The sequence below is a fragment of the Loxodonta africana genome, chromosome 12, assembly GCF_030014295.1.
Source record: "Loxodonta africana isolate mLoxAfr1 chromosome 12, mLoxAfr1.hap2, whole genome shotgun sequence".
In the NCBI taxonomy this organism is placed as follows: Eukaryota; Metazoa; Chordata; class Mammalia; order Proboscidea; family Elephantidae; genus Loxodonta; species Loxodonta africana.
Genome location: NC_087353.1, coordinates 92,865,625 through 92,878,546, shown reverse-complemented (window position 1 = coordinate 92,878,546; position 12,922 = coordinate 92,865,625). Strand labels below are relative to the sequence as shown.

At 46.7% G+C, this 12,922-nt stretch overlaps 1 protein-coding gene across 1 annotated transcript in view; it reads right to left on the bottom strand.

Annotated features, from left to right (window-relative positions):
* Positions 1-92: 92 nt before the first annotated feature.
* LOC100655383 (kinesin-like protein KIF19) overlaps positions 93-12,922 on the bottom strand; it is a 59,480-nt gene continuing 46,650 nt past the window's right edge. The window contains exons 21-22 of the mRNA XM_023555835.2: positions 6,008-6,115; positions 93-4,765 (exon numbers count right to left, since the gene is read on the bottom strand). Coding sequence (XP_023411603.1) covers positions 4,665-4,765; positions 6,008-6,115 — 209 coding nt within the window. The 3' untranslated portion in view covers positions 93-4,664. The remainder of the gene's footprint in view (positions 4,766-6,007; positions 6,116-12,922) is intronic.

Sequence of the window (12,922 nt, the reverse complement as noted above, 5' to 3'; positions counted from 1 at the left end):
TGTCACCTGGGCGAGTGACTTCAGCTCTGGGAGGCTGTCCTCAACCCCTTGAAATAGGACAGTGACACTCCCTTCCAACCTAGAGGGTTCATCTTCCAGCATTATATAGGACAGGGGTCTGTTGTGATTCATGAGGTTTTCAATGGCTAATTTTCGGAAGTAGATCGCCAGGCCTTTCTTCCCAGTCTTTCTCAGTCCGGAAGCTCCACTGAAACCTCCCCACCATGGGTGATCCTGCTGGTATTTAAAATACCGGTGACATAGTTTCCAGTATCACAGCAATGCACAAGCCGCCACAGGACAGCGGACTGACAGATGGGTAGCGGTTAAGCACATGTCGTTTTCCGAGGAGTCAGTCCCCAACTCATGGTGAACCCATTCAGAATGCGGTGGAACCATTGCGATCTATAGGGTTTTTTGTGTCTTTTTAATAATATTTTATTGTGTTTTCTGTGAAGGTTTACACAGCAGTTTAGGCTCCCATTCAACAATTTCTACAAAAATTGTTCAGTGACATTGGTTATTCTTCACAATGCGGGAACTTTCTCAATATTTCCTTTCTGGTTTTTCTGTTTCCATTAATCTAGTTTCCCTGCCCCCTTACATTCTCATCTTTGTTTGAAAGTAATTGTTGACCATTTGGTCTCATACAGGTGATTTTTTTTAAAGGAACACAGTACTCACGGGTGATAGTCATTATTTTGTGAGACAATTTTGTTATTTAGCTATAAAGTGACCTCGGGTTAGTTTTGGTTCAAGGTTTAAAGAGTATCTCAGGGCAGTAGTCATGGGGGACGTCCTCCAATCTCAACCAGTCCAGTAAGTCTTTTTTCTTTTTTTAGGAATTTGAGGTTCTGTTCCACATTTTTTTCCCATTCTATCAGGGTCCATCTTGTTTTTTTTATCAGGGTCCATCTACTGTGGCCCTGATTAAAATGGTCAATATTGGTAGCTGGGCACTATCTAGTTCTTCTGGTCCATCCATAGGGTTTTCACTGACTGATTTTTTGGGAGTAGATTGCCACGTCTTTCTTTCTAGTCTGTCTTGGTCCGGAAGCTCTGTTAAAACCTGTTCAGCATCATAGCAATAGGAAACTTCCATTATCTCCTCATTTACAGATAAGGAAACAAAGGATTTCAGAGAAGTTAACCAACTTGCCAAAGACGTACAGCTGTGTAAGTCACAGAGCCAGAACTGGAACCCAAATCATAGACTCCAGCATCAGTGCTCTCTAGGCTGCAGCACAGTGACCTCCTGTGCTCAGAGGGTACCTGCTACAAGGTATCTGGCACAAATGGCACTCTGTCTTTCTTTTTCTGGGCCCTGAGCCCCTTTGATCTGGTGGGCCCAGCTGGCTGCCCTTCCTAACAGCAACTTGGCTGGTGGAGACCCACCCTCAGGGACCCAGGAGGCTGTGTAGGCTGCAGCCTCCCCAGCTGACCACAGCTTGCTCGCACTCTCTTTCTAGGACTTCGTTTCAGTTACTGCAACATCTCCCACCAGCTACAACTATTTCTAGTTTCACAACCAGGGTAGCGACAGAAGAAAGATAGAACTAACGGTGGCTTAGGCAAGCTATCAGACAGCAAATATCAGCCACTGATGGAGGCAGCTGGGCGATTTGGATTACCTCTGAGTCCTGGGTCATGTGGCCCTGGCATTGTGAGCGTCGATAGGATAAGAAAAAGAAAAAAGAGGTATGAGTATTGAAAAGACAACCGACTTTATTCGCAGGTGATGGAAGTTTCAAAGAATGGACAGACGAACCCTCCTGATAAATAATGAACTCAGGCACCTTGCCCCACCTTGAGTCTCACTGCAGTACTGTGATTCAAATGCCCTGCAGGGCAATGTGGGGTAACAGAAGCGTGGCAGGACCCCAGCCCCAGAGTCAGAGCTGGTCAAACCCTGGGGTTGTTACCAAGCAGCTATGTGAGTTGGGGCCTCTTTGATCTTTGGATTCCTCATTTGTATAGCACTTCAAATGATAAGCCTTACCTCCTATGGAGGAGTCCCTGGGTGGTGCAAAAGGTTAAGCACGTAACCAAAAGGTTGGAGGTTTGAGTCCACCCAGAGGCTCAGTGGAAGAAAGACCTGGGGATCTACTTCCAAAAAAAGTAAACAGAGTTTAATATAAATAAAAAGACTAAAGAAGGGAGTCACAAAAGGAGAAGTCATATGTTTAGATTTTAAATAGTGAACAACAAAAATAGACAAGGAAACAAAAAATGCACACAGTCTATCACAACACCCATTCCAATGTAGAAACAGTAAGATTTTACTTTGGTTTCAATATGATGTATGTTAGGACTCTAAAATATTTAAGCCTAAAATATAACTCCTAACCACTAAAGGCAGTAAGGTAATTGTGTTTGGCTGCTAAATGACAGGTTGGAGGTTTGAGTCCACCCAGAGGCACCTTGGAAGAAAGGCCTGGTGATCTACTTCCAGAAATCAGCCATTGATAATCCTGTAGAGTGCAGTTCTGATCTGACACACGTGGGGTCACCGTGAGTCGGAATCGACTCCATGGCAACTGGTTGCCTCTTATGGGTGTTAGGATATGAAGAGAGGGTACATGCAAACTGCAGGCACCTGCGGGGTCCTTGAGGGAGACCATGGAGGGGGAGGGTTGGTGATTCTCCAGCCTCATCTTGGGCCCCCTCGGACTTGCGCCCTAGGGCAAATGTCCCCCTCTAGGCATTTCTAAGACATTTCTTCAGAGAAGACATACAAACGGCCAACAAGCTCATGGAAAGATGTTCAATGTAATTAGTCATGAGGGAAATGCAAATGGAAGCCACAATGAGGTACCACTTCACTCCCACTAGGATGGCCACTGTGAGAAAAATGGAAAACGACAAGCGTTGATGAGGATGTGGAGAAAGTGGAACCCTCATGCATCATTGAATATAAAATGGTGCAACCACTGTGGAAAATAATTTGGCAGTTCCTCAAAAAGTTAAAGACAGATTTACCACATGACTCAGCAGTTCTACTCCTGGGTATATAACCAAAAGAATTAAAAGTAGGGACTCAAACAGATACTTGTTCACCAATGTTCATTGCAGCACTATTCACAATAGCCCAAAGCTGGAAACAACCCAAGTGTCCATCAACAGACGACGGATAAACGCAATGTGGTCCCTCCATACAATGGAATATTACTCAGCCACGAAGAGGAATGAAGTCCTAATACATGCTACAGCATGGATGGACTTTGAAAATATTATGCCGAGTCAGTCACAAGTGTATAATCCCACTTATATGAAATATCTAGAACAGGCAACTGTATAGAGACCAAAGTTTATTAGCGGTTACCCAGGGAAGGTGGGAGGGAGAAAAGGGGAGTTATTGCTTAAGGAGTACTGTTTCTGTTAAAAGTGATGAAAACACTTGGAAACAGTGGTGATACTTGCACAAGGTGATGCATATAATTAACATCACTGAATTGTACATGTAAAAATAGCTGAAAGGCAAGTGTTTTGTTATCTGCAGTCTACCACAAAAAAAATTTTTTAAAGACAAGGACCCAGCAGGGACAAGGTGGCTTCGATAAAGACACTAGTACTGTCTTTTGTGGCAGCAGGTTTGACAAGAGAGTGAGGTCAGGCCCTGTGTCTGCTGTACTATTTGCACATCTATGGACTCCCCTCATGTGCCCGGGGCCAAAGACCTGAGGCTGCTCAGCTGAGGGACCACACCCCTGTCCCTCCAGAGCCCTCCTGCAGGCAGATTCCCCAGAGATCCACCGAGCTGGTCACCGTTTCCAGCCACGGTCCTGCCAGGGCTCAGCCCCGGTGGCTGCCCCTCCTCTAGGGACAAACTGCCCAACACAGGAAGGTGGCTCCCTGCCACAACGGAGTGGCTCTGGCCCCCACGGCCTCCCACCAAGGGGCCCCTGAGAGCGAGGCTGGGGGAGGGCACTGGTTTGAAAACTACAGCAAGTGCAAAAACTGCAGCCCAATGAGGTAATGCCCCACCTCTCCACGGGATGGCGGTCATAGTTTTTCTTTTTTCTGTCTTGATGAATGAAAAAAATGACTGAAACTTGTATAATCCTAATGCGATTAGATACTTGACTTTTGAGTTCCCAGTTTTCAGGGCTGGTTCTGGGTACTCTGACAATTCTGTCTTGTTTCCAACAGTCAGCCACACGTTCCCTTGCATACTTGGTATGTTAGGTGGGGTATTACAACATGGTGGGTGTGGTCACAAGAATGGCAGAACATTCTCCTACCCTCATGCTGGCTCCAGGGGCCTGTTGTACATGGGAAGGGGATCAGTGTCCCTCTGTAGGCTGACCAAGATTTGGGGGCCACCTGCCTGCAGCTGCTCAGACATTCCCAACAGCATCTGCAGCTAAGCCTGTGCTGGTCGGTGGTGGCTGGTGTCCCACACCATGGGGCACATTCACCGAAGAGCAGAAACCACGGTGTGGAAGGATCCCGGAAGAGCATCCGCAGTCAGGAATAACCAGAAAAGGGCCTTTGGGAAGGGTTCTGGACACGCCACTGACGGGTCTTTCTTCTGAAGGTAGGCTGTTGAGGCAGCACTGGATGGGCAGGCTGCCCTGGGTTCCCCTGCCAGGCCCCATGCTCAAGTCCAGTGTCTGTGCTCTTAGGACCTGCCTTCAGGCTTCTCCGCCTGCCGGCCACCATCTTTATTTCAGTCTCCGTGGCCTCTTGGCACTGCTCCCCTGGTGCTTACGGGGATTGCTGGGGGGCAGTGGGCTGTGTCGCCGGCCCCCGCTGTCTGTCGATCCTGGAAGAGGTGGGGAGACTTTAGTCTGTGGTCAAGACAAGGTCAGGTGGAGCCTGAGCCCCAGCATGAGTCCCCTGGCTGGGTCCCCAACAGCATGGGCTGCTTTGCCCCTGGTCTGAGCTGCCTGGAGACACAGGTTGGGACCCACATCCCTGGCTCCAGGCCTCCTTTTCCCTCTTCTTGCCCTGCCGTGTCCAGTGCCACTTCACCTCCCAGCCCAGGGCCATGCTTCTGACCTGACTTGGCTGCTGGCTGCCCCAGGGACCCTCCCTCAGTCCATTGTGGCTTGACGTACCCATAGCTCCTGCCAGGCATGATTAAGATGGAGAACACTTGATGGAAAGTTCTCATCCCTCCCGTATACAGACACATTGTGCGTTGCTGTTACTCAGCTTGCTCTGGTTGGGGGCTGCAGGCCCAAGGTCGTGACTAGTAAATACCCTGGAGACCCTAAGACACCTAAGGAACCTTAGGGAGAGGGGCATGATAATGAATAGTTCTTAACCCTTTCTGAAACAATAACATGGATTAAAGGTACAACAATAGTCACTCCCACTAGGATGGCTATTATCAGAAAAATGGAAAATAGCAAGTGTTGGCAAAGATGTGGAAAAATTAAAAGACTCATGCATTGCTGGTGGGAATGGAAAATGGTGCCGCCACTGTGAAAGCCAGTCTGGTGGTTCACTCAAAAAGTTAAATGTAGAATGACCAAGTAACCCAGCAATTCCACGCCTAGGTAAATAACCAAAAGGACTGAAAGCAAGGACTCAAACAGATAAATGTTTACCAATGTTCATGGCAGCATTATTCACAAGAGCCAAAAGGTGGAGACAACCCAGGCGTCCATCAATAGCCATAAAGAGAAATGAAATTCTGACACATGCTACAACACTGAAAACATTATGTTGAGTGAACTAAGCCAGACACAAAAGGATAAATACTGTATGATTTATATGAAATATCTAGAAGTGGCAAATGCATAGAGACAGAAAATAGATTAGAGGTTACCAGGGGCTGAGGGTGGGGGGATAGGGAGGTGTACGCGTTCTGCTGCCATTCCCTGACTTCTCCCCAAAAGGTGAGGGAGTGCTTAGTGAGAAATGGACGGTGAGGTTACATGTGTACTGCTGTCACCCCTGCCCCCTGACTTCTCTCCACGGAGGTCATCTCAAGCGCCCAGGAAGCCAGCGGAGGCGGGGCTGCAGGCCCGTGCGGAGAGAGGAGGAGGTAGGCACTGACCTCGAATGTCCCGGGGCAGGAGGGGCACCCTGCTTGGGCCTGCACTGCTCTGCCACTTGGTGCTGGGGAAGGTGAAGCTGACCTCAGGCACGTGGAGCATGTTCTCATCTGAAAAGTGACAACAAAGACAAGAGAATATTATCATTATCTTTTAGAGACCACCTAGTGAATCCTAAAATAAAGTCAAATAAGGAATCACAAATATGATGTACCAAGTACCTACTGCATGCTAGGCTCTTTAGTAAGTTCTCTCATTTATACTCCCCACAGCCCTGCGAGCGGAATATAGTTTATGTGAACTCTGTGCTCTATCCTTTCCAGAACATTCTGCCTCCTTTTGGTTCCTTTTTCCCTCCCAGCAACTATGACCTTCCTTTCCTTCTTTCTTGTTTTCCTTCTTGCCACCAGCTGGCCATCACATGGCAACAAAGAGGATTTTCTAGGTTTCCTGAGTAAAATTTAATTCAGGTGTCACCATCAAACAGAAGAGGAAGAAAGAGACAGTGGGTGGGGAGAGAACTGAATCTTTTCCCCAGGTGCAGTTGGGTGACCACTTCCTCAGGTATCTGCTCAACTGTTCCCCGCTGAGGGGCCTCCCTGCCCACCCATGCTAAAATAACATCGTTCCTACATGCTCTCCACTTAGCTCTCTTTCTCTCTTCCCAACATGTTTCCAACTACCTGATATATTTCATGTTTATTTGTCTGTTGTCTGCCTCTCTCAATTAAATATCTGCTCCAAGGGAAGAAGGACTGTTTTGTATACTGCTGCCTCCCTGGGGCCACAGAGTGCTTGGCACTTAGTAGGTGCTGAGGACATGTCTACTGAATGAATCAGTGAGTGAATGAGGAGTCAAGAAGGCTGGGCCCTCATCTCAGGGCTACAGGTGACCCTTCACCATCACTGGTGGGAATGTAAAATGGTGCAACTGCTGTAGAAGTGGTTCCTTGAAAAGTTAAACATGGAAACAAAAGAAAAGAATCACATGATCATGTCAATCGATACAGAAAAGGCATTTCATAAGGTCCAACACCCATTCCTGACCAAAAAAAAAAAAAGCTCTTAATAAAATAGGAATAGAAAGGAAATTCCTCAATATAATAAAGGGGATCTGTACAAAACCAAGGAGCCCTGGTGGTGCAGTGGTTAAGAGCTTGGATGCTAACCAAAAGGTCAGCAGTTTGAACCCACCAGCGGCTCCTTGGAAACCCTATGGAGCAATGGGTATTTTTATACAAAACCAAAAGCTAGCGTCACTCTCAATAGAGAGGCTAAAAACATTTCCCCTGAGAATGGGAACAAGACAAGGATGCCCTTTATCACCACTCCTATTTAACATTGTGCAGGAAGTCCTAGCTAGAGCAGTAAGGCAAGAAAAAGAAATAAAGGGCATCTAAATTGATAAGGAAGAAGTAAAACTATCCCTATTCGCAGATAATATGATACTATAGAGAACCCTAAAGACTCCACAAGAAAACTACTGGAACTAATAGATTCAGCAGAGTAGTAGGATACAAGATCAACATATAAAAATCATTTGATTTCTACACACCAACAAAGAGAACTACCAAAAGGAAATCAGGAATGCAATACCATTTATAATAGCTCCTAAAAAAATAAAATACTTAGGAATAAACCTAACTGGGGATGTGAAAAACCTTTACAAAGCAAACTACGAAACACAACTGCAAGAAACCAAAAGAAACCTAAATAAATTCAACATTGTGAAAATGTCAATTCTACCCAAAGCAATCTACAAATACGATGCCATCCTGATCCAAATACCAATAGCATTCTTTAACCAGATGGAAGAAGTAATCATTAACTTCATAGGGAAAGGAAAGAGGTCCCGGGGGAAGTAAAGCATTAATGAAGAACAAAGTAGGAAGCCTCACACTACCTGACCTCAGGACCTACTATACAGCTATGGTAGTCAAAACAGCCTGGTCCTGGTACAATGACAGACACATTAACCAATGGAACAGAATCGAGAACCCAGATCTAAAGCTATCCACCTATGGTCACCTGATTTTTGACAAAGGCCCGAAGTCTATTAAACGGGGAAAAGACACTCTCTTTAACAAACGGTGCTGGCAAAGCTAGATGTCCATCTGTAAAAAAAGAAAAAAGAAACAGGACCCATACCTCACACCATACACAAAAACTAAACATAGAACCAAAAACTGTAAAGATCATGAAAAAATAAAAAAACAGGATCAACACTAGGGGCCCGAATATATAGCATGAATAGGATACAAACCATAACTAACAGTACGCAAACACCAGAAGGTAAGCTAGATAACTGGGATTTTCTAAAAATTAAACACTTATGCTCATCAAAAGACTTCACCAAAAGAGTAAAAGGAGAACCTACAGAATGGGAAAAAAAAATTGCCTATGACATATTCGACAAAGGTCTAATCTCTAAAATCTATAGGAAAATCAAATACCTGTACAACAAAAAGACAAATAATCCTTTTTAAGAAATGGGCAAAGGATATGAACAGGCACTTCACCAAAGACGACATTCAGGCAGCTAACAGACACATGAGGAAACGCTCGTGGTCATTAGCCATTAGAGTAATGCAAATCAAAACCACAGTGAGAACTATCTCACCCCGACATAAGTGGCACAAATCAAAAAAGCAGAAAATAACGAATGTTGGAAAGGTTGTGGGGAGATTAGAACTCTTAAGCAGCGTTGGAGGGAGTATAAAATGGTACAACCATTTTGGAAAACAATATGGCATTTCCTTAAAAAGCTAGAAATAGAAATACCATCGTGACGCTATAGGACAGAGTAGAACTGCCCCATAGGCTTTCCAAGGTGCAGCTGGTGGATTCAAACTGCCGACCTTTTGATTACTAGCGAAGCTCTTTAGCCACTACATCACCAGGGCCTGAGAAATACCCTGTCCTCATAAAATCCTGTACACCAGTAAGGGAAGAAAGACAAACAAAAGTGAAAGACCGATGCTCTTCACCTTAGAAGTGGGCAAGTGCCATGGTCACCATCTGAAAGAGCATGGTCAAGGAGGACCTCACCAAGGGGTTGGTAGAGTCTGGGTCTGAAGGAGCCATGTATCACCAGATAGTCTTCTTGTAAGAGAAGTGGGATTTTCACATTTTCTATGTGCTCTGATTCTCTACGCTATTTAACAGTGAGGTGCTGGCCACTCAGACTCTGCAGATGAGCAGATTTGGTCTGTGAGGTGCCGGTTGATAGCCTCTGCTTTAGGGATGAAAATTCTAAGCTGCTATGGATGCTAGGTAGCTTGTAATCAGGGGGAAGGAGTTCTTTGTTCAAAGGAATTTGACCGCTGTGTAGATAGAACGTTTGAACGTCTTCACTCTCCTTTATTATTAGGGAAAACATCTCCCACTGGGCCCCAGGAGGGAACAGAGATCAAATGTGTAGGGGATGTGCACGTGGACTTGGGAGGCAGGCTGACCTGGGCCGCCAATGTACAGGTATATGTATGACCCTGGGCCAGTTCCTTTCACCCTCTGCTCCTTGTTTGCCCATTCTGTAAAATGGACACCTATTGGAGAGTACAGTGCAGTGAATTACTTAATATGGCCCTTTTAGCCATGCATGGTCTTGTAACTCTTATACAGTGATTGGGTGGGACTACGCAAATAAAGTGCTTGTGGCCCACCAAGCGGATTGGACAGCTCGCTAACAATGTGAATAAGGTGCGTGGAACTCTTGTGGGGGCGGGACCATGCAAATAAGGCATATGGAACCCTAACGAGGGGATTTGACAGTTTTGCCATCCTGCTACACTTAAAAGAGAGCTAATCCTAGAGCGGAGGGGAGAACTCACTACCGTCAAGAAAGAACAGCCAGGAGTGGTGTGCATACTTTGGACCTGGGGTCCCTGTGCTGAGAACCTCCTAGACCCAGGATGGGGAGAGAGAGAGAGACAGCTATAACACTGGAGACAGCTCAAGACAGCGAGAAGCATGACAGAGAAATGGTAGCAGCAGAACCAGGAGACTGGCATCAGACATTGCAGTGGGCTTCTCAGCCAATGGAGCAAGGTGGCTACCATGGACATGCCAACCCAAGGAGTCAGAGAGCTAAGTGCCTTCAGGCAGGAGGCTTGCTGGTAGAGTGGAGTGCCTTCAGGCACTTACTGGCAAAGCTAAAAGCTTTGTAAAACTTGCCTGCATAGGGCAAAGGTCAGGCCTAGGGCCTAGGCCTGTCCTGAGGGGGCCGAGAGGAGCCTGTCCTGTGGGGACGGAGAAGGGCCTGAGGGCCTGTCCTCAAGGAGTCGAGAGGGGCCTGTCCTTAGGGGGCCAAGAAGAGCCCTGCATGGCCAACAGGAGCTGAGAGAGGTGAAGAAGGGAGGAGACTAGGCCTACATGCTTCCTGGTCCTAATCCCAGATTGTAGCCTGATCACGAATTGTAACCTATTACTTCCCTAATAAACCCTATAATCCTGAGTATTGTCTGTGAGTTCTGTGTGGCCACTGCAGTGAATTATTGAACCTAGCAGAGAAGTAGAGAGTGCCATAGGAGGGACAGCTGGTGTCAGAATTGGTAAAAAGGGAGGAGAGAGGAGGTATGTCTAAGCTCCACCTCATAGCAATCAGCTTTGGGAAGTCAGATGAAGAAATCAAATGCTGCTGCCACATCGTTTTTATAGAGAAGGCTGCTGTGGATGTTAAGTGAGGAGACTCCTTCACTCCTTCCTGGAACCTGCTGGCCTGGGTGAATCCTGGCCTCCCTGCCCACCCACTCAGGGTACCTAGGGCGATGGCTCATGACTGCACACCCAAATGTGATACGCATCAGGGGATGGAGGCCGGACCAGCAAGGCCATCGGTCTAAGGCGTGAAGGAACAATCAGATTGGAACTGATCTGCCTCTCAGCCCAGGAAGCTGTCCCCGGGGAGCCCAGACCTCTGCAAACATTGTAAGTTCACGATCCTCTGGCTCCTGGGGAAGGTCTGGTTTCAGCACAGAACTATATAGCACCAGGCCAGAGAAAGGGGATACTGGTCTACCCCAGCTACCTGGAGGCCTTAATCTTACACCTGCCAAGTACAGGTGTTCTTTCTCCAAGCAGAGAAAGCCAGGCACAGCGAGAGGAACACCGCCCTAGGGGCTGGGGCTTCCAACCCGGCCATCCCCTTGACTCACAGTGTGGCCCTGGATATGTCGCTTCCATAATGTGGCCCAATTTACTCATGTGAACCCTAAAATGGTTGGACTACAGCTCTCGAAGGACCATCTGGTTCTAATATGCTTTGAATTTTAGACCACAGAAACCCACAGTTGTAGAGTTAAGAACCTCTACCCACCACAGGGAGGTCCCTGGGTGGCGCAAACAGTTAAGCACTCAATTGCACCAAAAAGTTGGCCATTGGAACCCACACCATGGCACCACAGAAGAAAGGCCTGGCGACCTACTTCCATAAAGTTTACAGCCAAGAACACCCCATGGAGCTCGGTTCTACTCTGTAACATGTGGGGTCACCATGAGTCAAAGTTGACTAGATGGCAACGGGTTTTCACCCTTTGGGATTTTACCACCCCTGAGATCCTCTGTAAACACTGTCGAGAGAAGGGGCCCAGCCTCTGCTCGGAGAACCCCCAAAGGACAGCTCAGCGCCTCCCTGTAGTAGGAGCATAGCCTAGTGCCAACAAAGAAGGGGGCCCCTAACCTTGCCAACTGAGAGGGTCGGTTATAATCTACTAATTTTAATTGGAAATAAGCTTATTTCTTTAAAACATGGACTGGGCATGAGATGATATTAAGGAATCACTCTTAATTTTTCTGGGTATTACATGTAAAACTGTGTGATCCGTTAGAGATCACTCTTGAAATATTTATGGGTAAAATGACAAGCACTGGGATTTTCTTTAACATCTCCAGGAAAGCAACTAACACAAACGGATGAAAAGGTGTAGGGATAGAGGAAACAGGTTTAGCAGAGCACCAATTATTGTTGGAGCTGGGAGATGGATCCATTGCAGGTTACTATACTGTTCTCTCTACTTCTGTACGTGCTTAAGATTTTCACAGTGAAGTGTTGGGGAGAGAAAACTTCATGTTAATCATATACACAGACACATTCTACCAGGCTTGTTTCTAGAGGAGATGTAAACATAACTCGCCCTCAGGGTCTGGGGCTGGGGTTGGGAAGTGGGGAATCACAGGAGGCTGTAACCTTCTGTTGTTAGTAGCACTGAGACGGCTCCAACTCATGGCGACCCTATGCACAACAAAACAAAACACTGCCTGGTCCTGTGTCATCCTCACGGTCATCTTTGGTGTGCTCAGGTAAGTACATTGTTGCAGCCACTGTGTATTTTGAGTGCTATTTTTTTTTTTTTTCCAACCTAGGAGGCTCTTCTTCCGGCACGTATTGGACAATGTTCTGTTGTGACCCATAGGGTTCCCACTGGCTAATTTTTGGAAGTAGATCACCAGTCTGCAACTGAAAGCTCCGCTGAAACCACTGTGGGTGACCCTGCTGGTATTTGAAATACCAGTGTCATAGCTCCCAGCATCGTAGCAACCTGTAAGCCACCACATTACGACACACTGACAGACAAGTGGTAGTTAACATTTTAGTTAAGCAGTAATAACAAATGCATCAATTTCAAACTTGTGGGGGCCACCCCATGCCAACCCACCATCCACATTCCTTCATGGGATCTCATGAGCTTCACACCCTCACCCCAGGTAGGTGCTAATGTGAACACCTCTTCCAAGTGAGAGACCTGGGACTTGGCCAGTTACATAACCTGCCTGCCTGCTAAGGAGGTAACCTGCCTGCCTGCTAAGGAGAGAGGTACTGAGCCGAACCCAGCAGCGCTTCAAAGCTCCCACTGTACTTTAAAGCTCCCATCCCTGTCACTCTGGACCGTCTGTGCCTTTCTTTTTCCTTTTTTAATGAG